At 40.5% G+C, this 26,531-nt stretch overlaps 1 protein-coding gene across 5 annotated transcripts in view; it reads left to right on the forward strand.

The window, feature by feature from the left end:
* ENPP2 (ectonucleotide pyrophosphatase/phosphodiesterase 2) overlaps positions 1 to 26,531 on the forward strand; it is a 107,323-nt gene that overhangs the window by 21,966 nt on the left and 58,826 nt on the right. For 4 of the 5 annotated variants that reach the window (XM_058668523.1, XM_058668524.1, XM_058668525.1 and 1 more), the window contains exons 2-7: positions 8,270 to 8,372; positions 18,797 to 18,952; positions 22,433 to 22,558; positions 23,968 to 24,028; positions 25,642 to 25,739; positions 25,961 to 26,040. In XM_058668523.1, coding sequence (XP_058524506.1) covers positions 8,270 to 8,372; positions 18,797 to 18,952; positions 22,433 to 22,558; positions 23,968 to 24,028; positions 25,642 to 25,739; positions 25,961 to 26,040 — 624 coding nt within the window. Of the gene's footprint in view, positions 1 to 7,802; positions 8,053 to 8,269; positions 8,373 to 18,796; positions 18,953 to 22,432; positions 22,559 to 23,967; positions 24,029 to 25,641; positions 25,740 to 25,960; positions 26,041 to 26,531 lie in introns of those variants that run through there. The other variant, XM_058668527.1, reaches the window with a different exon arrangement.

Genomic DNA, 26,531 nt, shown 5'->3' on the forward strand with positions numbered 1-26,531 from the left:
AAGATTACAGCTGCTTTGGGAGCAGAGTGGAGGGACCCAGCCATTGCTCTGCAGGGGGAGGCCAAAAGGAGGCAATTCAGCATTACAGTATGGTGACACCTGACTCAAATGTTTGTAAATATGTTGGGATTTGCCAGAGAGATTAGCTGGTAAGGGCATTCTAGGACAAAGCAGCGAAGTGTGCTAAGGAATGGAGAAATGAAAGAGCATAACTTATTCAAGGAATAGCAGATATTTCTCTAATTAATAAAATTTCATTTTTGTCAAGCACTATTCTGTCTCAGACATTGTGCACGGTGATTTACATGGATTAGTTCACTTAATACTCTAAAGGATCCTGTGAGATGGATACAGACAAGAAAACTGAGTTTTATGATGGAAAAAGAATTTGCCTAAGGGTCATGTAGGGTCTCACATTTGAGCTGCGGGGGAGCTGATATTTGATTACTGGAGAGCTTAGATTTGGACCTAGGGCCTCATGTGCCTTGCTAAGCAGTTTGGATTTTACCCTCTAGGTCAGTGGTTCTTGAACTTGCAGCAGTATCACCTGGGAGTTTGTTATAGCACATGTTCTGGGATCCACCCCCAGGTTTCTGATTCAGGTCTCCAAGGGTTTGACTTCAAGTAGGCTTCCAGGTCCCCTCAGGGATTGCGCTTTGGGAACTGCAAAATTGTAAGCCTGGAGGGCAGTCTAATATTTGTATTTCTATTGGGAAGGAAAGATGAGAGAGAAGGAAGAGGGTAGAGAGAGAGGAGAGTAAAAGACAGACAGATAGACATACACACACAGAGAGAAAGAGAGAGAGAGAGAGAGAGGGAGAGAGAGAGAGAGAGAGGCACCTTTCATTTGTTGATTTACTCCACAAATGCTAACAACAGCTGGACTGGACCAGGCTGAAGCCAGGAGCTCAGCATTCTTCCCAAGTCTCCCATATGTCAGGCAAATGTGATAACCACTACACTACGGAAACTGAGCCAAGTCTCCCATGTGGATGGCGAATGTGATAACCACTACACTACGGAAACTGATCCAAGTCTCCCATGTAGATGGCAGGATCTCAACCACTTGAGCTATTATCTATTTCCCCACCAAGACCAGGCTAGCGGAAAGTGGATCAGAAGCAGAGCAGCTGGTACACAAACTGAGCATTGCAACATGAGATGGAGCTGTTCCAGCAGGTGCTTAACCTGATTTGCCACCACAGCAGCCTCTGCATTTTATTTAGTGCTCTTGCAGTAATGAATGGGAGTGAACGGCAACTTGATAAAAGGGGAGTCAATGAAATGGTGTCTGGGGTACAGGCAGGATGAAGAGTTATTAAAGGACCTTCTAAAGTGCAACCATAAGAAGAAAGGTGAAAGGATGATCATAAAAGCAGTCACATAGGAAGTTTAGGCACTAGAAGCACTTAGTAAGTTCTGATAAATGACAGAAACATTGTAGTTCATAACCTGAATTTGTAGACATGGTGTCTGATGAGAAAAAAAACGAGAAAAGTCTGTATTAGAACAAAAAGTGGTCTTAAGGCTTTCATGAAAAGAAGTGAAGAGGGCAAGCTGCTGGTTTAGGTAGCCATATTTTGGACATGTTGAGTTGAGGCCCTCACGTGGTATAATAGAGTTATCCTCCCTGCAAGCTGCCTAAGCTGGGTTAGGAGACCTGGTGTTTAGACACGGCTCAATAGCTTATTATTATACCAATTTGAAAATGTCACCTACCTTCCTTCCTTCCTTCCTTCCTTCCTTCCTTCCTTCCTTCCTTCCTTCCTTCTCCTTCCCTTCTCTTTCTTTTTCTTTAGTTTACTTATTTCACTTATTTGAGAGACAGAGATATACAGACAGACAGGCCACAGATCTTCAGCAGCTAGGACTGGCTTGGACAAGCTTTGAAACTGAACCTGGGTCTTCCATGTGTTGCAGAAACCCAACAATTTCAGTTCTCACTGCTCCTCCCCAGGGTATGTTTTCAGGGGAGGCTGAGACTGGAAGAAAGATGGACTCGAATCCATGCACTCTGCAATGGGATGTGGACATCCCTCTGGCATCTTAGCTACTGACCCAGATACATGTCCCTGCCCCTCTGGGTTTGTGCCCTCTGGTAGGATTGACCATCTTATGTCCATGTGCCAGTGTGAGACTGAAGGGCAAAGGGTGGAACCTCAATCATTTGGTAAACTTTAAATCCAATAATTTTCTCAAGTTACTTACCAACCCATTTGTGCTTGTCTGTTACATAATCACAATTCAAAGTGAATTCAAAGATGGAAACTTCTGCCAGGTCCACACACCTGCTGCTCTCCCATCTTTCCTAACTGGTACAATCTCTCTTTCTGCCTGAACTTTAGAATGAATGTTTAATAGCAGCTGAAAAGAAGCAAACTGAGTCAGAAGTTTCAAATAAATGTTTCACTTTGAGTGAGAACTTGGGGCAAAGCTGAATTATTTTTGGAAATTAATTAATTTAAAATCTCAGTTATGAATAAATTCATTTTTATTGTCTTTTTTATTGGAAAGTCAGATATACAGAGAGGAGGAGAAACAGAGTAGAAGATCTTCCATCCACTGATTCACTGTCCAAGTTGCCGCAATGGCTGGAGCTGAGCCGACCTGAAGGCAGGAGCCAGGAGCTTCTTCTAGGTTTCCCACACTTATTATTATAATATCATTTTGAAAATGTCACATGGCTGCTTGCCTTTTTTCCTTCCTTCCTTCCTTCCCTCCCAAGACTTTGGGTTATCCTCTACTGCTTCCCCAGGCCACAAGCAGGGAGCTGTATGGAAAGTGGGTTAGACTATAAGACTTTGGACTCTATGTTTAGTTTATGCCTTCAAAGAGGGAATCTCAAATGAACGTGAACTGCGGTCATGCAACAAGGTGGAGTAATCCACCATGGGGGGAGGGTGCGGGGAGGGGTGGGGAGAATCCCAGTACCTATAAAACTGTATCACACAATACAATGTAATCAATGAATAAAAAAAAATATTAGGTCAAGCTGACCTATGTAAAAAAAAAAAGCAACCTATGCAAAGGTTTTGAACTGTTTTACCCTGTAATAAACTTATCTTTAAATTCCAAAAGAAAAAAAAAAAGAAAGTGGATTAGCCAGGATATGAACTGGCATGCATATGGGATCCTGGGTATGCAAGGCAAGGACTCTTGCCACTAGACTACTGCACCAGGCCACATTTTATTGTTTTAAAGTCCAATGGAACATGACTATAAATCAACTGGCTTAGGTGATTTTTAAAGACTGTTGATGAAGATTTTAAAGCTACTAGCCATGTCCTTGGTTTTCACTGTTTAATTCTAGGGTATTAGCAAATAGTTTATAGAAAAATATTTCTGTATCTTAGTTATATCACAACTAAAACTTAGGGTATGGTGTCACTGAATATGAATTTGGTCTTGATAATTTTCAATATGGCATAACTCAGAAGTCACCTTTAAGACTTTCTTGCTCCTCATCAGTCTTACTGCCCTTCGCCTGCTCACTGGTTTCTTACCTTCCCACTCCTTTTCCTCTCCAACATCATGGCCCCCACCATCTAAGCCGCTGTAACCTTTACTGCTATACTTTGCAAACTGATTCGTCTATGCATTCTTAACTCTTCCCAGTTCATAGTCACACTGTGTGGAGATTAATGCTTTAAAGTCAGATCCCATGTCTGCAGGATCAAGACATTGTTTTTAGGATACAGATAATTCTGAATAAGGGGACTGATGAGGTCCTGGGTATAGGATAGGGCTCTGACCACAGTCTCACTCACTCTGTTCTGTTCTGTTCTCCCTATGTTAGCCAACCTCTGATTGGTCAAGCCTCTGATTGTATATAGAATCTTTGGATGTTCTGTTCCTTCTGTCTGAAATTCTTTTTCTTTTCTTAAATAATTATTTCCACCTACCTTTCCGAGCACAGCTCAATCGACACTTTCCACAGTTTTTTTTTAATTTTCCTGACAAGGTCAAATGTGAATTATATGTACTCCTAATAATTTACCTCTATACTTCTGCAATTACCATAGTAGCAATTTTCCATTTATGTTTGTATGTGATCAACATGGAAGGCAAAGACAATGCCGGGTTCAGTTCCCTATGTAGCATGATTGGTGTCCAGAGCAGGCTATGATGTGTCATAGGAGCTACTGAGTACGTGTGCAATGCTTGAATGTTAGTGGAGGGATGGCTGTGTTAGTGTAGGGCTTTATGCCTGGATTCCATTGGAAGAAAAGGTAACACATGAAAGTTTGTGATGTAAGTTGCAGTCATTGAATAATGCATGGCATTGATTTCAGCTTTCAGTTGCATAATAACTAATAGTGTAACTCCTATTGGCATCTGGACAGTCATTCCTTCATTCCAATCCCAGATTGCCAATACAATTTTGTGCTGTTTAGAATCTTAAATCGTATCTACTTTTTCTTTATATTTTTCTAGTCCTGGAATGTGGGAACAATTGAGCCAGCTTGTCTCTCTATTAACTGTCAAAATCTTCTGCTTAATTTAGTCTTCTGCTTAATTTAGATGAGTAAATCCTTTTTGCAAATATACTTGTCAAGTTTTTCTTCTGAAGTTTCTGTTCTTAATATAACAGAATTTGGAAACAAGACTAAGAAAGAATTTTGAAACAGAAAATGAAGAATATACATGAATATTGTTTCCTTACTTTTGTAGAGCCTGTCCTATAGTTACTGCTCGATGATACGACTGAAAATCAAGTGGTCAGCAATTGTCTAGATCAAGACACGGTCCAAGAATGGTGCTGGGACTAATGGTGAACCAAGTTCAGCAGTGTCAGTTCTGGATGATGAGATTGGAAGTAGATAGGCCAGTCAATGATAATTTTGCTATTACTACAGGAAACAAGAATGAAAACTTGCCTTCATGCATCTTTCAAATCTCACTGCTAACCTCCAGCCCTCTTATCTTCGTCAGGATTTGGAAACAAGGATTCATAGAATCATTTCATGAAAAGATAGACTGTGCATTTGTATAAATGCAACCACTGTAGTGCAATTAAGTAACACACACACTGCTGCTTTGTACCAGCAGCAAAGAGAAGAGAAATACCACTCTGCAACGTGCAGTTTGCTGATGAGGAGCAGCCATAATTTATCATGAAAAGATCTACACTTTCATGCCCAATTAGTGGAGAAGGCCATCAATAGTGTAGGTAAATTATTACTGAAGCCAAACAATACAACATGCAAGGCATAGACAAATTAATGAAGAGTGATTTATTTGAATGTTGTTTTTCTTCGTGTGGTCTTTCTATGACTTGCATTAGAATAATCTATTGTGCTATTCTTTTCTGGTCTCCATGCTTCCCTTTCTTCCCCCTCCTTCCTAGGTCTCATGAATCAGAATTCTGGGAGAGTAAGACAAACACAGCAATGTTTTAAAAAAGTCCTCAGGATAAGGGGGAGGGCCCACAGAGCTCCAGAATCATAATTTCTAGGGACTAAGGCTGTTCTAGGTTTTCTTCTGCCAGGGGGCAGTGTTCTCTGAAATGTTAGTTTCTCTGCCTTGTTCATACCTTGTCTTGTTTGCTGAGCTAGCCACTTTGACCTTCTACCCAAATGTTCAACACCACAGCAGGTGAACATTCTTCATTTGATTTTCCAGTGGAAGATTTTTGGATCCTATTGGAGTCATTTTGCACTGATTTTCTCCAGTTACTTTATGCATTCTCAGGCTTTTTGGTATCTGCAACTTCAGATAAGGAGGGATATTTGTTTTTTGCAGTCTATTGAATACCTGAGGTAGGGACTTTGGTCATGCTTTTGACAAGGATTTTGAACTAGCAGAAGAATTCTGCTTAGTTGTTAGGAGTTGTGTATGTGTGTGTGCATGTTTGTGTGTGTAGATGGGTATGTGTGCACGTGTTAGTGATTCCTTATGCACATTGACCTGGTAGAAGTTAAAATTGTTCAGCAGAGCAGTGAGTGGACATAGTTGTAGAGCTCAATCCTTTGGAATAAGGAATAATAAGTGCTGTCAATTATGTGCAAGCCAATTATGGATGAACTCAGTGATTACGCTATGCAGCTTCCCCACCCCGGCACAGCTAGGCTGCACATCAAAATAACTTAATAGATGATGTTTAGCTTCTGAACTCCAATTTCCTCTTTCAAAGGTGGTTTTGTTGTCCTCAAGCTGGGTTTCTACAGCAGGCAGAGTCTGAAGTTGCTGGACCGTGGTAACCAAATCCGCGGAGGTTGGAGAGAGGAAGAGGCTGGAGTTTTAGGACATTTGGAGCCTGTGGCATGCAGTGACATGGCAGGACTTCTTTGAGATTCTCCTCTGTCTTACTGTTTCCCTCCAACGTGGCAAATTGGTTGTTGAAATTTAACATGAAGAGTAGAAAAATCGTACATGAAGTTCACATCTTTTATAAGCCTTCTTAATATGCAACCCCAAAGCAGTGCAGAACGGCATATATACTAAAGGCCAGAGCCCTAAAGAGAAAAACTCATGAGCCTGATTCATCAGCCCCCCACCCCCGGGCGAGTGCAAAGCTGAGACGGTCTGAGAGCGGCAACTTCAAATTGGGCAGAGCAGTTTCTGTTTCATCCAGCTGTTACTAAATTCTAGAATTTATAATGAACCCCAGGCCTACTTCACAATCCGCTATAAACAAACCTTGCCTTAGTGTGACCGTGTTTTACTCGAGCAGAGCCACCGCTCCTTTCGTGATTTGCTGCATGGTGAGTCCTGCATTTGTTTATGGACGCACACATGCGCTGTGCAAGAATGATAGCCCTGGGCCTGGCAGGGGAACAAACCAAAACAAACCTCCCCTCCTCTGGATCCTGAAGGCGTTCAATGTTTAAACAACTCTCAAGTTGAAAGGCCTTAATTTCTTCTGTTAAACGTGTCCTGCTTAGAAAAAAAAAAAAAGCAGTATCTTGATTGCCAAATGGCTTCATACAGAGACTCTAACTCAAAGGGCAGTATTTGGTGGCTAATACTTTAACTAGGAAATAACCAGAAAAATAATTCCTTAGATCTAATTTCTTATGCCACTGAGATTTCCTTCCTAACTTCACTTGCTAATAAAATTCCCACATTAAAAAAAAATTTGGGGTATTTTCCTCTACAGCTTCCTCTGTCATTGACCCTCCCCTCAAGCCCCCAGCTGCCACCCCAGTGCTCTCCCTGCCCCCTCAAAACCCACTACTAAATAAGTTACCGGTTTTTTCTTTTTCTGCAAGAAGGAGCAGAGACTGGAAGACTTTATGCTGCTTAGCTGGCATTCTTTGTATTTTGATAAAAGTTGCTTTGAACTTTAAGAACAACAAGGGGGACCATAATGCTATCTCTCGTGCTAGTTGCAATTCTGGGAGATTTCATCGTGAGAAACATTTGAGCAGTCAGAAGGAGCTGAGGAAGTGGTAATAGGGACAGTGTTGTCCAAACTTCCAGAAAAAGAAATAAAGGGGAAAGACAGGGAAAGTTATTAGGCTTATAAATTATAAAACTTCCCTTTTGTTTCTTTTCCCTTTCTCTCTTTCTCTTTCTTTCTTTCTCTTTCTCTCTCTCTTCCTTTTTTTTTTCACAAGTGGCATTGAATAACTGCATTGTAAACGTTAAAGGCTTAAGGCTGGTGGAAAGCCTTGCAGTTCTGTTTCACTTTTATCGGATAAAACACATTTGGTTTCTTTTTGACAAGCCATGTTTTTGTGAGGGAAGGAAAATGAACATGCACTGTTATTGGCTACAGCAACATAAGAAGCCCTCATGTTGCCAGAGGATACCACATGAAAGTGTCTGTGTGTTAGGGGAGGGGCCCACGCAGAGGTGGGGAGGAGGAGGAGGGTGCCTTAAGCCTCTTAGGCTCAGGGCTGTGATTTGTGAACCAACCGTGATGAAATCAAGTCCTGGACAAATCAGATGAGCCTGTCAACCTCCCAGGTGGGATTGCTTGTAGTTAATAGACTGAACTCACAGCGCCAAGAGCAGTGCATCTAGTGCCGGCAGAGCTAAACGCAGTGTGGGAAGGCTTTCCAAGAATTCGCTGGCATGGCTGGGAGAAGCTCGTTGCACTTCTATCAGGTAAGAGAGTGATGGACCGACAAGGGGAACACAGAGGCTTCAGACTGTTACTTTTGAGTTTGCATTTTTCTTTCTTCTGGTGAACATGAAGATAGTGTCTGAGGCTGCATTTTGGGAGTTGTGGGGCTGGAGATGGTGAAGTGATCTGAACTGGCTTTATGTGGTTTGATTCAGTCTTGTTAGTGTGTTTGACAACTTGATCTCTTTATTCCTTCAGATAATGTCCCTGTTCACTTTTGCCCTTGGAGTCAATATATGCTTAGGATTCACAGCAAGTCGAATTAAGAGGGCAGAAGGATGGGATGAAGGCCTCCCTACAGGTAAATGACTCAAATGTTTGCATTTTTCAGCTCTTTAAAAATATTGTGTGAGAAGAAATCAACCACTAAGAAATTCATCTTTAAAGTGATACTGCATTATAACTTAGTTTTAGATTTCTCTGGGAGGTAGAAACCTATTTGTAGTATTTAGACAAGAGAATGTAGTTTCAATTAGTCCACATTTATGATGGCATCATAGTAACTGGCTCCTTGTATCTTTTTGTTGTAAAATTTGTAAATGCTGAGATACAACCAAAACTCTTGCACTTAGCCAAGACCAAAGAATAAGTGGTGTGTAGAGGCACTGATTTAACACTGGGGATAAGCAAAGCTGATTTGCTCTTATAGTACAGGATGCTGATTGTATATTGGCCACCAGAAAGCTTTGATCTAGCATAAAGGAATGGAAATAAAAAAAGGCAGTGTACTGTCTTGATGAAAGCAGTAAAAGTTTCAAATTTAACCAAAATTGGAAAAATGTAAAAAGATAGGTGGTGCTTTTTAAGTTTACAGGGGTCATATGCATTTATTGTGTTTTCTTCTGGCATGATTATGGAAAGGTAAGTCACAACACACTTTGACCTAATAGAACTGGAGTGAAAGACATTTCTTTTACAATATACTGCACCACAGGCAGTGTGGGAAATCTTATGAACGGGCTCCTTGTGCACATGCAGAAGGCTTAACTGACCAGGTCTTAAGCAATGAGTTGGTTAATTTCCTGGAAATTGGAGCCACTGATGGATTCAGAAGTAAAAATTACCTTTTAAGTAGCAGTTACTTTAGGGGGCAATATTTCCTTGACTTTCCCGGACGTCGGACATTGTAGTGTGTCTGTCTGTCTTCCTGTGCATTTATTGTTTCTCTGTATTTTTAAGATCAGATCATTGTGAAAGACTCTATCACCTGTCTCTGCTTAGGTAGCACTGAGTTTTCTTTTGAGCCAAGTGGTGATACCTACAGTGATGCATGATTTTGGAGTCATGCCAGAAAGTTGAAAGAATAACATTAGAAATGGGTTACTGAGCTAACATAGGGGGTGCCATTGGGGTAGACGTGAGAAATTCAGATCATAAACATTGTATCCCCTGAGAGCCGAATGGGCAAAATTAACTTGTCTTTCCCTGAAGAGAGAGAGGAGAGGGCAATTCCGGGCATCAGACTGTGATTTTTATTGCTGACAAACCTCTCTTCAAAGGCTTCTCTTTCACCCCCATTTATGCTGACCGTGCCAGAACAGACAAGGTGGTGAGCCTCCTGTGGGAAGTTAGGAACTTGAGAGCCATCTGCTGGTTCTTTCCAACACACCCTAGGAAGGATCTACTGTTTTATCTTCCTGACTTTGGCTAAAACTGATACTAACAGAATCAAGCACTGTTTCCTTAATGAATTGTGAAAGCGAGTCATGGGTCGATTTCAAAGTTGATCTCTTTTTGGAAAATTGTCGTGCAAGTACCAGAGTGGCACCTTGTAGCTGTGTGGTGTGCCTGTGGTCCGGGACAAGTCACTTCTACAGAGCTGTCCTGTGAGGAGGAGGCTGAGTGGGTTTCTCACTAGAAAAAGAAAAGTCTGTGATTGTCTGCATTGTGTCTTAAAGCTTTGTGCTTTCTACATGGACATGTGCAGGATAGAGACTAGATCTATTAATCCTTGAGTATATTTTTGGGCAATAAATTATTTCCATATGCCATAAGAAATAATTATAAGAATTAGTGAATCAATGCTAGCTCTGGGAAAACAGTGTAGTCTAGTAATCTGTGAATCAAATCACCTTAAACCACTCGAAGAGATTTGCTTCCTGAATTATTAAATCATTGCTTATTTTAGGGCTTTATGATATCATCTAAAATAATGTATGGGCCAACCTTCTGGCTAGGTGAAGCCTGGCTTTAGAAAACAAGGCAGTGGAAGTCCCAGTCTGAGTTTTGGTGTGCCTGTGTGCTTTCTGTTTTTGTTTGTTACAGCTTGCATTTTAGGTAGGCCCTGTAGTTGCTTGCTCCTGAATAAACACTACTGTGGGAATGGAGTGGAAGTGGAGTGCAGAGAGCTTTCATTTTTTTAAATGCTACATGTGCTTAGGAAAGCCCCTCTCTCGAAGAATACAAGCGATTGGCTGTTTTGTTAGTAAGGACTTCCAACCAGCAGTCACTGAGTGACTTGTTCTATACATGTTAGAATTAGATCCTGGAAGGGAAGGAGCCATGCCTGTTTTCAGCAACTCTTACTGGACAAAAAGAAATCCTGGATTTTAAGGTTGCTTCAGTAAAGAAAGGAGCCCAGAACTAAAACAGAGCTAGTTTCAGACTGAGCTGAGCTTGAGCTACTCATTTAAAAGCAAACAGTTTCTTGTTCAGGGACTATTACCGCTTGGGGTCTGTAACAGTGGCAGAGAAAGCTCTGCGCATGCTCGTTGTCTCCTGGCTGCTCTGTGGCCTGGGGTGTTAGTTCCAAGGCTGTGAAACTGCCAACAAACTGTCATAATTAATTAACTATCATGCTTATTAATAGCATTTGTTATCAAGACTTAATGATTGGGTGGAAGTGATGATGAAATGATTTCTTTTACCAGATCATAAGAGATATATAGATTTATTAGGAGATAGGAAATAAGGAGATGTCATTCCAATTCTGTTGGGCAAACGGAATGGGCATACAGGTGAATGAGATGGTGGGAATGTATTTTTGAAGAAAATGTAAATATCAAGTGCAGTGTTGTCTTCATCACAAGCATCTGATCTGGCCCATTTGATTTGTCCTTGGGACCGTCCGAGGACTTGGTGCGTGCAAGCGAGCAACACTTGGGTATGTGTGCCTGGCTGTGTGTTCCTGGTGTTATGGCAAAACACATGGCTTAGCTGTTCTTTCAGTCTTTAAGTGGAAATGAAATGACTTCTTTGAAATATGAGCGATTTAACACTTGAAAAACAAGGGAAATTTGTGACCTGGCGAATACCTAACAGAGATTGGAAAGCTCAGCCTAATTCATCATGAAGTTTGGTGGCTTAAAAGGTAGTTTAAATGTGTACTGATGAAATTTGTGGGGAAATGTGAAATCGAATGTGTCTCTCACACAGGAACGCTTGTCCTTGTGACTTACAGACAAAAGGGAATTTTTTTCTCTGCACCAGGAAAAAAAAAAGCATCGTATTCATTTGGGAAATTTTTAGGAATCACATTCTGCAGTGAAAAGCTTTTTCTCCATGGTGGGATGGGGGGATGTAGGGAACTGGGTAGCTGAAAGATCTCAACCATCATCCTGACAGGGAATCAGTGTCACAAGAAATATGGTGGAATGTAATACTATGTTAAATCCCACGCAAAGACAGGATTTGACATCAATGGGAAGAAAAAGCTCTGAGTTGCATTCTCAGGAGTGTAGATACTTTGCAGGTCTCTGTTGAATGAGCTTTGGCATAGTGATTTAAAAAATACTTTATTAGTATATGAAAGGCAGAGTTTTACACACACACACAATCTTCCATCAGCTGATTCATTCCCCAGCTGGCTGCAATGACCAGAGCTGACATGATCTGAAACCAGGAGCGAGCCAGGAGCTTGTTACAGGTCTCCCACATGAGTGCAGGGACCATCATCCATCATCCACTGCTGCTTTCCTAGGCCATAAGTAGGGAGCTGGATTGGAAGTGTAGCAGCTGGGCACAAAACGACACACATATGAGATGCTGGTGCCACAGGAGGAGGCATATTGTGCTGCACCATGGCACGGGTCTAGTCCTAGTATACTGATTTTTTAAAAAGACATACTTATTTTTATTGGAAAGGCAGCTTTACAGAGAGAAGGAGAGACAGGGAGAAAGATCTTACATCTGCTGGTTCATTCCCCAAATGGCCTCAATGGCCGGAGCTGAGCTAATCCAAAGGCAGGAGCTTTTTCTGGGTGTTCCATAAAGGTGCAGGGTCCCAAGGCTTTGGGCCATCCTCCAAAACTTTCCCAGGCTATAAGCAGCGAGCTGGATCCATAAATGGAGCTCCTGGGACACAAACTGGTGCCCATATGGAACGGCAGCTCTGCAAGGTGGAGGATTCGCAGTTGAGCTAACACACCAACTCCTGGTGTAGTGATTTTTAAATGTACTTTAGCATTTGGTAGAATCTCCTGGGGGTTGTGTTGAGGTTGGTGGCTCTACAGGCAAGTCTTCTTTGCGTTCTGGCTGCTCCATTTCCGATCCAGGTGTCTGCTTGTGGCCTGGGAAAGCAGCAGAGGTGGCTCAAGTCCTCCGGCCCTTGCCCAAATGGGAAACCTGGGAGAAGTTCCTAATTCCTGGCTTTGGACTGGCTCTATTATGGCCACTGCGGCTGATTGAGGAGTGAGCCAGCGGATGAATGGCAGATCTCTCTCTCTCTCTCTCTCTTTGTCTCTCTTTCTCCTTCTCTTTGTGAATCTTCCTTTCCAAAGAAAATAAATATATCCTTTAAAAATTACATAGCATTCAGGAATCTTGGTATTCACAGATTTTTGAGTCAATAATGAGCAACAAAATTTCAAAATCATACTTTGAAACCATTTCTTAAATTTGGAGCTTATACTCCAAATTAAAGACCACTTGTTAGTGAAAACACATAATAGTTTTAGTGAGATATTCTGAAATTAGAGCCAGGGCCTGTGCCAGCTTAAATGAAATTTATACTCCCTTTATTTCAACCAGGAAAACAGGAATAATCTTACTTCTATTTCTCTGAAAAACATTTTGAGAACAAAATGCCTTGCTAAGGCTATTGAAATCCATAGATGATGACACGTTTATTTTCCCCTCTGAGGTCAGTGTCTAAATTTATACCTTATCAAGTTACCAATGTCTTGTGATTCAAGAAGACAATGTTTCCTTGTTAATTAGAAGATTTGCAAATTACTTAGATTTATGCTACTGATCACCTACCCTTAAATGTTAGAATAGTTAGACATAGTAATTTAAATTTTTCAGTCTCATCACACAGCTGTTTCTTGTAGTTTATGGAGTCTTTCTACACGAGGAAATTATATTTATAAATATATTGGAAGTACAGGTGTTTGAAAATGTCCCAGGTGGATATGCACAAATGTATTTATGAAAATGAGCTCCACAGCTGTGAGAAGAAAAAGAAAGGAGTGATATGCCATATGGGTATTTATAAAATGTCATACGTTTAGAAAGCAGAGAAACTGACATGTATTTCTCTATGCAAGTACTGCTTGCGAAGGGATGAGGTCAGAAACACTGAGAAAAAAAGAAGCAATTTAATACAAGATAGCATGCCAGAAAGAATGAATCATACTCCAGGGGAGGCATAATAGAGTATTAAATTCTAGAGTTGGATGGCATCTTGAATGTCACCCACACTGGCCCCCAGCTTTCTCTGTGGGCTGTATTCCAAACAGGGCAGCAGACACGGGGGAACCGTCCTGTTCTGATGCTCTTGAGAGAAGCAGGTGGCATGACCAGTCTTCAGTTCATTTAAAGACTTCAGTCTCAGTTTTGGGAAAACACCTGGGCTGAGGACCAAGGACAGATAGAAATATCTTAAACGCTGAAAACAGAACCAGTCAAAACTTGGAAGAACCTTCCAGCTTTATGTTGAATTAAATGCTTTCAAATATAAATATTGATTCCCTTACTGGCTAGTTTCATGGTGTGAAAATTTCCACTTTGCAAACAAGTTAGGAAGAAAGCACAACGGGAAACTGAGGATGAACTTGTGCTTCCGTGTAACTTTTCTCATCTATTCGGCCGCTTCCAATAGTCTAATTAGCCATATTTTTCCATATGTCACGGAATTAAATGATCCCTGATTTCTAGAACTCTATTTTTGTGTAAGTAGGTTAACACGGAACATTTCTATTTAATTGTTTCAAAATTTGAGAGGCACGAAGACAGAAAGTGAGAGTGAGCGAGCGAGTGAAACAGAGAGCAAGAGGGTGAGAGTGGTAGGAGAATGCTCCAGTCCACTAGCTCCCGGCCAGACACCTGCCTCCAGGCGAGGCTGACGTTAGAGGCAGGAACTTAAGCCAGGTCTCTGCCTTAGGGAGGGGCTTGTGCCACTATCGCTGCTTTCTGGACTGCGTTAGCAGGAAGTTGGAGTCAGGAACTGAACTCGGCCATCCCAATGTGGGAACAGAGGCATCCTCCCTGCTAGGCTCGCTGCTGCCAGAAATACTTTTGAAAGAAAGTTTCACTTACCTAGGTAAAAAAAAAAAATCTATTCTCTATCTGGATTATAAATTGAACATTTGAGTGAAAGAAATCATGTTTTATGTCAGTTTTTTCCTTAAAGTTATATAAGTATGATTTCATGAAAAACAAGTACCTAGCAGTTGTTATAAATACTAGATTTCTATGTAAATGTGTATGTTGTCAAGTTTGAAATTGTTGTTTCTTTCAAAAACAAACAAATGTGTGTTTGTATAGACCTGAAACATTTCTTTTTAAGATTCTGGAAATGATTTAGCTTCGTAGTGAAACAACATCATTTGAATATGTAATTAAAAAAGCACAAGAATTTGAGTCTCATGAAAGTACTCATAAGAGATACTAAGCCATCATCCAACATCTCATATTTTTCTGATTTGAGTGTTCTGAGTACTTTTTGTTTCTTAGATCTTTTCTTTAGTAGTCTGAAGCTAGGGTTGAGCAATGATGAAAATTATGGGATACCACATGTTCAGCGGTTCTTCCATTGCCATTATGCCTTGCAGTAGTTTATAGGCTGACATGTTCTGATCAGTGTTCTCTTGATTGAAGTTAACAAAGGGCTTAGCAGATTTTAGAGTACAAACTTGAAATCAGACCAGGAATCTTGACACAGAATCAGGTAAAATAGAAAGAGAAGTTCTGAAGATTTATTCCTTGGCTGAGTGCAGGGGGAAGGACAAGACAGTTTGGTACGGATTAAAACATTTAAGATATGGAGATGAGTTACAGAATTCTTATGGGAGGAAGATGTGCTAGAAATTGTCATGAAAGATGGCCAGGATGAACCAGGTCTTGGGAAGGCGAAGTGAATATTTGTATCTGTTGCTTGATTTGATTTGATTTGATTTAAGGGTATTATAGGGGCAGGCTTTGGACCTCGTGTTTAAAATGCCAGTTAGGCATCTATGTGTCCTGCAGTGGTGTGCCTTGCTTGGAAACCCAGCTCTGGCTCCTTAGTGCAGCTTTCTGTCAAAATGGACCCGGGAAGGCAGAGATGATGTCTGAAGTGGTTGAATTACTGACAACCGCAGAGGAGACCTGCGTTGAGTTTCTGCTCTTGACTTCAGCATCCCTGGCCATAGGAGACGTTCAGGGAACGGACTAGAGGATGGAACTTTCTTTCTGTCCATCTCTTTCAGTTTTTTTTTCTCTGTCTGCCTCTCAACTAAATGAATAGACAAAGGGGAATGGCGTTTCACATTTCTTAGGGCCATTGGATTAGAAGAATTCATTTTTTTAAAAAAAGATTTATTTATTTTTACTTGAAAGGCAGATTTATAGAGAGAAGGAGAGACAAAGTGATAAAGATTTTCCATCCTTAAAGGTTTTTCACTCCTCCAGTGGCCGCAGTGGTTGGAGCTGAGCTGATCCAAGTCGGGAGTCAAGAGCCCGGAACCTTGGCCAGTCTCCCACACAGGTGCAGGGTCCCAAGCACTTGGGCCATCCTTCACTGCTTTCCCAGGCTACAAGTAGGGAGCTGGATGGGGAGTGGAGCAACTGTGATGTGAATTGGCGCTGATATGGGATGCTGACCCTTGAAGATAGAGGATTAGCTTGTTGATCCACCACACAAGTCCCAGAGAGCTCTTAAATGACTTCAACTACCTTCCCATTTCCTTCCTGTTACTCTTGGCTAATTAAAGCCATGTGAGAATAATTTGCAGCACAGGAATCCTCTAATTAACTCTTATTTGAAACTAAGTGTTATTTGAAGCTGTTGATAAGCCTCAAATAAGAGTTATGAATGCAACACTTTTTATGAACTGCATCTGCATGATTCTCAACGAGGTTAGCTTCAGTTTGAGACTTGGCAGGAAGGACTTCAACTGATAGGGGATAGCTCTTAAACGAGATACAGTTACTTTCAAAAACCGAAGCAAAGGACACACATAATAAATAACTATTGTCATAAGAAAACATTAAAGTCCCAGAATGAATGAAAGATTTGAAAAATGACTACAGATTTTAGATCTGTAAGTATGAAAAGGGTTAGGGAAGAGATTATAATGAGGGGAAAAGTCAAAGGCCAGGATGCAAGGGTAAGTCCAATGTTTAGTGGGGCACCATGAAGAAAAAAGGGCAAGGCAAGTAAACATCTGGAAACTGTGCCATTAGACCTCTTCTTCGTGTTGTAACTATCAGCAGAGCTGCCTGCGTTTTTGTGTGTATGATGTAGTAGGTTGGAATGGTTCTCTGTAAGCATCACTTCAAAAAAGGACTATTCTGTAAGTGCTCCCTTATTTTGTATGATAGGATATTCCCCTGCCCCTTTTCAACTCTTCCTCTTCATAGTTTTCTGTGGTACAGTATCAACTTCTGATATGCTGGCCGAAGTCAACAGAAAGTTGCGGTTTATCAACCAGAGGTAAGACACTGCACTGGAAACTGACAGTATTTCCTAAACTGGACTGATGTGGTTTGTACATCTTGCAACATCCCAGAATCAGCCAGGCAAAAACATTTCACATCTAATGGTCTAGTGAATGTGTTGGCTTTACTTGAATTGATTTGCCGCCATAAAGGCTAGGATGGGGTGACTGTTACTTTGATGAGGACAAAAGACCAAGCGGTGGACAGGGTGTGCAGCTGAATGGATTGAGTGGACTCAGAGGTGTCCTTTGACATCTGTTTTCTCTTGCCTTTCACCCTTGATTTTAAAAATAAGAAATGTGAATTATGAAAAATGAAAACTACATAATTAGAATTAAATGATAAATAGTATACATACCATTTATACTTATATTTACTATATGCTATTTATACTATTAGTATACATACAAATAACACTACGATAATGTTGTGTACATTACAATATACATTTAAACACACATATGCATGTTCACACGTACTCAAATATGTATAATATGCATTTGAGAGACAGAAATCAAACATGCCAGACAACAACTTGTGGATTCGTAAAATATTAGAAACTTCAACTATTGTAAGGTAAAAAGTTTCCACCTTTCTGTGTAATGTTCACCAAAAGTAACTCTTGTAAATGGCTTCATATGGGGGTAAAAGTTTATTGACACGTATTCTATATTTATTTATTTAAAAGGCAGAATGTCCAAAAGGTGGAGAAATAGCGAGCTAGCGAGAGAGAATCTCTTTCACTCTTTGGAGCTGGGTCAGGCCAGAGCTTGGCCAGGATCAAGCAAGAGACCAGGAACTTTATTCAGGTCTCCAGCATGTGTGACAGGACCCCGAGTGCTCGGTTAGTGTTTGCTGCCTCCTTGGTGCATTGGCAGGAAGCTGGGTCAGATAGAGGCAGGATGCAGACGCCTCAAGTGGCACCTGCACCACAGTCTTTCCCATGCACTTGCACATGTTCCTAATCCCTCTGCCCATCGCTCCTCCAATGTCTGATTCTCATTCTGCTTTTATTTCTATATTTTGCATATCGCTTTTAATCTGTTGTAAAACTTAACATTATCTTTTATATATAACACAGTTCTGTATTTTTATTTTTTCTTTTTTAGAAAAATCATATTTATATTTGGTAGATATTTTCACATTAGCCTAAGCAGGGCTGATTCGTGTAAGGGGTGGGCAATACTCCACTTCAGGTTAAGGTAACTCATTCTTTCTTGATGGAGAAAGTCACTTTGGTTGGTTTCAGGTCACTTTCAATATATACAATCATGCTAGATGAAAAGTAGTCATAGAAGATTTGCTTCTGATAAAGCAAGATTGGATTCCTGTTTGCAGAGCATTCGCTGTCTGTGCTGATTTTATAGTTGGAGCAACTGTAAGTCTTCTGAATCAATCACATATTGAGATGCTTCTCAGAATGTTTGGGCTCAACTTTTCTTGCTAGAAACTATATTTGTAAATCATGAATTGAGCTCTTGTTTTTGAAGTGTGTGGATCAAAGTATAGCTTTATGTAGGCATCCTTAGTATCGGTACGATATTAGCCATCACAACTTTAGCCTAATAGCTAACAAATGGCAGTCACATGAGTTGCAACATTTGTTGCTCTGTGTCTGACACTGTTTTACATGAGTTGTTTCATTTAATTTTCATTTCAACCTAGAGTTACTTTTATGGATCTTTCCACTTTACCAGGGAGGAGACTGTAGCTCCAGGAAGGCCAGGAGTGGAGTCAGGGCACATGGGTAGCAAGTGGAGTCAGGCTTCTCCTCTGGAACTATGACATGTGGCTTCCTGGTGTCACTCTTCCATGGTGACATGGCCCACTGCCTGACACACTGCTTTTGCCTCTCATTTCTTGCAGAAATGTCCGATTCCCCCTGGACCAACATCTCTGGATCCTGCAAGGGAAGATGTTTTGAACTTCAAGAGGTTGGACCTCCAGATTGTCGGTGTGACAACCTGTGCAAGAGCTACAGCAGTTGCTGCCACGACTTTGATGAACTGTGTTTGAAGACAGGTATGAAACTTTCAAGTCTTCACTAAGCCCAGAATACAGCTTGAAGACGCCCTACAGTTGAACCCCCAGAGCTTCTACCCTGCTCTGGTGGATGCAAACCACCAATATCAATTTGCTTCATGAATGACTGCATTTGTCATACAAAGCCCAGCCCAAGTCCTTTAGAGCTGTAGTCACCTTGTGCTGACTGTGGGAGTGTTTGTGGCTAGGTTTCCTCTCACCTCCCACTCCATCTTTATCATTTCTGTCTCTTGCTGTCAAATATTACATTCACTGCTAGGGTATGTGGGCTAAAAGTACACATGTTCTTAAAGGTTTGGGTTAAATATATGTACACATATATACGCAACATAGACATTTATCTAAATTGCTTATCTACCCATTTTTTGGCATTTGTCTTATTTCATTTTATGATACAGTGACTGCTGATGTCATCCCTGTCTTTAAGTGAATCAGGAAGTTCTATGAATTCTATCTTGGGCTTTATTTCTGGATAGCTCTGAAAACATCTGTAAGGTTTGCATGACTTTCTGTACAGCTTTCCCTATACTGGAACAGTCATTAGCACAAAGGCGCTTCTGAAATAGTGTCTCTGAGTTGAAATAAAGCATCATTTGGGCCTTTACCACCATATTTGTTCCATTTTCAAAGCTTGATCTATCATATGGGACTTATGATGTAACTTGTATGTTATCTATCATGCTTCTGGGAAAAATGTAAGTCATCTAGGAAGGGCTTACCACCACCAAATGCGGATTCCTTAACTTCCTTGAAAGTGTATTACTTGCCTTTGGACTTTCATACATTGATGGTTCTTTCAGAAACCTAATTTACATTACATTTGCTATGAGTCTGTCCTTTCTAATGATATCTTTGGAAACAGACATTATTCTCTTTTGCTTGAGTCATAACGCTTGATTTATATGAACATTGATAATCAGTCTTCTTACTAATTCTGACTTGCTTAATCTCTCTGCCGTTCTCCCAAATAAGAAGAGTTCCCTTAGACTATTTTTTGCATAAAATTTTTTCCAAACACTTAGCTTCTTTTTTTGGTTGCTTTCCTTTGGAACACCTCCCAGGTTCCTTAGTTGTGGGTCTGCAAACTTAATGCTGAGCCATTGTTGACGGAAAGTATGGACGGAACAGATGTTTGGGTGGCAGTCTTTGGCTCTGATGCACTGTTTGCAGTCCCCTCTGTGTCTGCTTGGCATGAACACTTTGATTCCTGTCCACCTTGAGTGTCTTGTCCCTGGCATGTCATCCCAATTTTCTGGATTCCTGGTCTTAGAGTGTCTTAGAAAACCTAACAGATTTGTTGCCTCTTAGTTTTCTGAATGGAGCTTATGTCTTTCTTCTCAGATTTAATGCACATTGACTATAATAAAATTTTATAAAGTGCTTATTTTACTATAAGCAAAGATAATAAAGGCTGAACGTAAGAGTCAAATAAACAAATGTGTGTTGAAAGAAGAAACAAAATTGTCTGAAGGCCTATGATGCATTCACAAGCACTCTCTCTAGCACGAAGTACCATGTTTTAGTGTGAACTCTGTTCCCTCTGTGAATGTGTTTAGAATGTTTGTGTATGTGTGTGTCGGAAACAAGTGTGAATATGTAAACACACATGTGTCAAAGCGTATCTTGAAGGAAAAGTAAGGAAGGATGAAAGGTAGGAAATATTATAATCTTAAAACTGTATATGTGAAATAAGTGAAATGTGTTGTCTTTATATAAATAAAAATCTTTAAAATTCTTTTTGCTACTAGGATCAGTAATCTTTTCCCATAGGGCTAAATCTATTTTATTCTTACCCCATTTGCTTTGTAAACTACTTTGTTGACACATGTTTGCTTGGAGTTTTCTTTGAATTCTGATTTTAAAAAGAAATTCTATTCTTGCAAAAAAATTGTTTTAAATAGTGCACATACGCTACTAATAATGATCCTCTCTTGTGAGTAAAGGGATTTTGTTGTGTAAATAGGAGAGGAATAAAGGCATACTGGTGGAAAGCATTATTCTAGAACTGGCAGGGGGAGAATAATCCCACAATCACTATCAGTTAAAGAACCTGAGAAAATTGCCAACTATTGGGAAAAGCAGTTCCTGATTCTAAGCACTTAATCTTCTTGGAAAGAGATGGAAATGGAAACAATGGCTATTAAATATTCAGAGAATGGGATCAAGCTGCAAAGCCTGCTCCACAGGACGAGGATTAGCAGGGGTCTCAGGGATTTCTAGCTAATGACCTGCCAAATGATCAGTGGCAGTGCTTTTGCATGACAGCTAATCTCTCTTTGTCCAATTTTGTATCTAAGAACAGTTACTCGTGGTGGATAACACTGAGATGCTACATTGCTTTCCAAGAATGTCACCTTCCACTTGGGGCATATCCTAAACGATGAAGACCTGAAGGGTCCATGTCTTTCCGCTCAGAGAACTTGTTCCTGATCATTCTGCCTTCTTGGGAATTCCCATCTCACCCCATTGCTCTCTGTCTCTGCCTCTTTGCTGTTTGCCTCATGACACTTGACATTAGCTGAAACTACCTTGCCCCTTGGTTTATTTTCTTACAGTAGTAAGTTCCGTGAAGGCAGCAACCATGTCTTGTTCCTCAGTATATCTAAACAACATGACCAGCACAGGGTAAAAATGTCATAACATAAATACATGATAAAGCAGGCCTGAATGCCAAGGAAATTTATTTCCATGGTGATATCCAGCTAGAGTTAATACTCATTACACACTCAGGCATGTGTGGCAGGCATAGTTTCAATCTGTGGTTTGAGATGGGAAGCAATGGTGAAAAGGGAGATGCATAATTTTTCCTTCCTTGGAATGTGTAGTCTAGTGGATAAAAAAGCTGGACAAGAAATATAGCACTTCTTTTAAAATGAAAGGATTATTTTTCTGAAAATATCTTCTTGAAAGAGTTGAACTGTGAAGTCTCAATCAAGTACGATGAGGCAGAAATGTACAACCAATCTGCTGTCTTCCTTGAAAGCAGGCAGTAGGATTGTTCACATAAGTAGGACCACGTTTTGGCCAGTGATGGGAATCATTGAGTTTTTGAAGTCCACTTTATACTCTTCATCTGTTTAGGACTGTATCCCTGAAATGTATTGTATACAGGTAGAGGCCACTTAGTTCCACAATCACTTATATCAAGTGAGTTCAAAAAATGAAAGGGTGGAGTTATTGAGAGCGCTGTCATAACCCTGACTTAGCATTCATTTCATCGAGTCTGGTAGAGGCATTTATGAAGAGTTGGGATACATTGCATGCTTTCCAAGATCCCCATTTTCCCCAAGAAGCCCAATTGCATTTTGGCTTTGTCTTTTCTTAAATTTATCTTATTATCAGACCTCAGGCCAGCTTAGATTTCGTAAGCTGCTGAACTCATGTGGGGTTTGAACTCTTTTTGTTGGCCTCTTTGGGTTTGCGCACATCACTGCAGGTGCTTTGACGTGGTCGTTTCAGCTCGTGGCTGGGAGTGTACGAAGGACAGGTGCGGAGAGGTAAGAAATGAGGAGAACGCCTGTCATTGCTCCGAGGACTGCCTGGCCCGGGGAGACTGCTGCACCAATTACCAAGTCATTTGCAAAGGTACAAACTTTTTCTGGATTGATTTGAGATTTCAAAGAACAAGCACTGAACACGTTCCATGGGGACTCTTTGTGGCACATGGAGCTCCTTGGATGTGGGTTTGGGAGGAAGAAAACCTTGGCTTTGTTAATGTCTCATACTGCTTTTTTACTTTTGCCACTCTGCATTTCATTGATCTGAAGTAACAAGGAAATAGACTGAAATTCCATAATTGGATAGGGCCATGATGATGAAGAGATTTCTAAACTTTCTGTTTTGATTATTGGTCAGTGCCTGAGACAGGTATTTGGGACTTGGGTGTTAATGAGAGGAAGATTTGTAGCAAAGGAAGCAGGGTAGCGAAGTGGGGCTGGAGGGGGTGGACAGGGGAGTGGGGGGTCCAGTGAGGCTATCTCAGGCAAAGCCTCCTTTGGGGGCAGGCTGCTGCTATCCTTAAAAACTAAATCAAATGAATTACAATTCCTTTGAAAAGGAGATGGGGAGGAGAAAAAGAGAGCATTTTCCATCTGCTAGGCTCATCCCCAAATGCCCGCAATGGTCAAAAGTGGGCCAAACTGAAGCCTTGAGCCATAATCCGATCTGAGTCTCCTGCATGAATAACAGTGACCCAAGCTCCTAAGCCATTACCTGCTGCCTCCTAGATGGATATTAGCAAAAAAGTGGAATCAAGAGCAGAAATGCTGTTCAGTCCCCAGCACTCTGATATGGGGTATGGGTGTCCCAGGCAGAGACTTGCCTACTCTTGAGGCGTGAAGGCATGCTTTTTGTAACCAGTGGGTGTGAGCTGTTTGCTGAAGCACTGGCAACAGCCCTGGGTGGAGATGGTTGCCAGCCAAGGGCATCCCAAATACTAGTCGTTCCTGTTACATCTCAGAGTCATAGGAGGTGCTTCGAGAAGTTTATTGAAAAAAAAAAAAATTCAAGGGCTGTGTACAGACTCACTGGCAAATAACCTCTCTGTTGCAATCTTCCACATATAACTTCTGCATGTTCTAAGCCCTAAAGGGAAGTTGTGTCTAGCTTTCTACGGTTTCCAAGATCTTCAGTGGCAGAGAAAAGAACTTTCCATTTAGTGATCAAAGAGTTTATTTCTGGAGGGATGCAAACATGAAATTGTGTTCACTGACACCACTGTGTTTTAAAAAATAAATCTTCAAGCCATTTAGTCTTAGAGAGCCCGAATAAACACCACTTGTGGTTATTAGAGTTTAGCTTCCTCACCATGTGTGGATATGCCGTATAAACCAAACCAGACACAAGATTTTATTCTAAATTTCTCTTTAGATAATGCCTCATAGGCATGTTCTCATGTGAAATAGGACACAAGTTCTGGAACTGTATCCTTTGAGGTTCTGGATCCTGTTGATCATTAGATTCCACAATAAATTGAGCTATTTTTTTCTTAAAAGGAGAGTCACATTGGGTAGACGATGAATGTGAGGAAATAAAGGCCCCAGAATGCCCTGCAGGGTAAGTGTGTTTTATTAATAGTATGACATTTTATGGTATTATTTTATGAAACACACAATGTGATTGGTTAAATATTAGAAACCGTGTAAAACTAAAACATTCTTCTATAGGTAAATTGAGTGAGTACTTGCAACTAATTTGCCATCAAAAGCTAGGAAGTAAAGTAATGATGGTTTTGTTTTTTTCTAATTTCTTGCTATCACCTCAACATTGTTGGATTCTGAACATTACCTATATTCCATATGACCAAAGTGCATCTGGAGGTCACTGGAGGAGGATATATTTCTGGCACTCACTTGTTTTAGGTGTTTTCCCTGAAATTCTGCTTCTGCTGCCCCCTCCCCATTTTTTTCCTGTAAGGAGGCATGGAAGTGCTAGACTATAGAATTTCTCAAACACATCATGTAGAATGGGAAGCCCCACCAAATGCTGCAGCAACTTGAGGAGCTGTTAAAGCACTGTCCTGTGGCAGGACAGCCAACCTGGGCGATACTCCCAGCTCTACTGTGACCAGCTTCAAAGCTGTTATTATGCCTTCCAGAATGGTGGAAAATTCATGAACCCTGAAAATGCTTAGCAGAAAATGCATTTTTAACAGATGTGTATTTGTCCTTTAAAGGAATGTTGATTTTAGGTACCATGGGTTAGAACACAACATGCAAGTGTTTAGATTTTGTCTTTAGCTTTTACTTCCTTTTCACTTTAGTGAGTCACTTGAACTTCTTTGGGTTGCAGAATGTGACAGTTTCTGGCTATGCAAAATATGTTGTCATTTTTGATGAATAGGTAGACTGTATGATGGAAACTTACATGATAATGTTAATTATAACAGGAAGCCCTTATGTAGTGTTATTTTAAGTGTTACAGGTGATTCATTTGAAATGTCTTATTTACTATGACACTTCAAATAAGCATAAATCTGTGCCTGCTCTATTAACTTCAAACGTTAGGATTAACTTGACAGTGGTTTAAGATTTTTAAGTGTTTATTAGGCGGAGAGAGAGAGAGAGAGATGGAGAGAGCTGTTTTTGGTCTGCCGATTCATTCCCTAAATGCCTGCAGGAGTCATGACAGGTGCAGGTCAAGGTTGAATCTTCCACACAGGAGGAGGGAGGCAAAGTGCTTGCTTGAGCCTTTACCTGCTGACTCCAGTTGTGAACTTTAGTGGGTATTGGATTGGAAAAAAAGTAACCAGGACTTGAAGATATGGAATATGGACATCCATGTGGTGATTGAAGCTCTTCAGCTAATATCCATCCCAAAGGAATTTTTTGAGACCTGCAGAAGTGCCAGCACCATTTGTTTTACAATTCTCTTAAGGATGTATTTGATCAAAAGGTATTGATGCAGTTTCCGACAGGCCTGCAAAAGGTGTTTTACAATTACGATAAGCACTGTCATGTGAAACTATGAATATATGAATGAGGAAAGAGATATGTTGACTTAATGTCTTCAAGGCATACTGAAGCATGAACAACTGACGTTACAGGAGAGCAAAGTTATAAGAATGCAGTTTATTCCCAGAAATGCTTGATCTTGACGATTGACAATGACTGGGTGTGATAGAAATGCGATTGCAGTTCTTTCTAAGGCTTCATGTGTTCCTCTTTAAGGTTTGTTCGTCCTCCATTAATCATCTTCTCAGTGGACGGTTTCCGGGCGTCTTACATGAAGAAAGGCAGCAAGGTCATGCCAAACATTGAAAAGCTGCGTAAGTAGTTTTTCTCTTCTGTATCTCCGTCTCTGAATCCGGATTTCAACACTAATCACTTTGTTATGGGTCACAAGGTCTATGGCCACACTGTTGTACGTGTATTTTATCTGAAAGATGAAAGTGAAGACATATGTGCCTTTGATCACTTATAAAATGAATTCTCACGCTTGAACATTTCTGTTCATTTTCTTGTTCTCATTTTGGAATTCTGTTTCCAGGATCCTGTGGCACACACGCTCCCTACATGAGACCCGTGTACCCAACCAAAACCTTCCCTAATTTGTACACTTTGGCCACTGTAAGTCCTTTTGCAAACGATTCATTTTGGAATGGCTGATTATGTCCTGGAATGACTTAAAGGGAAGCTTTTCAAGACATGTTTCTTAGTTTTCAAAGAAAATCTTTCCATCTCCCATTATATCTGCACTAGTTCACAGCAAATGCCTTTTATAATTTGGTGAGCAATTGAACTTCGATGTAAATTTAGTAACTGAATCTTCAAAAAACTGAAAAGAAAGCCACCACGTTGTTTCAGATCTACATGTTTGCGTGTGTGCGTTATGCTTATTTCAAAAACCAAAAGGTCTATCTCTAACTTTACTTTCTGAATTTACAAATGAAAATGTTGGCTACGGCTGTTATGTTTTAATTCTCAGGTCCAAATTTTACCTCCTTTTCTGATTTTATTATTCTATTATTGTTTTTGTTATTTTGGGGGGAAAGAAATAGAATTTGCAAAGAAGGGAAAAAATATATACCTGAATATTGAATATAGGTAAGTTCCAAATT

Source organism: Ochotona princeps, chromosome 9 (assembly GCF_030435755.1).
Source record: "Ochotona princeps isolate mOchPri1 chromosome 9, mOchPri1.hap1, whole genome shotgun sequence".
Classification (NCBI taxonomy): Eukaryota; Metazoa; Chordata; class Mammalia; order Lagomorpha; family Ochotonidae; genus Ochotona; species Ochotona princeps.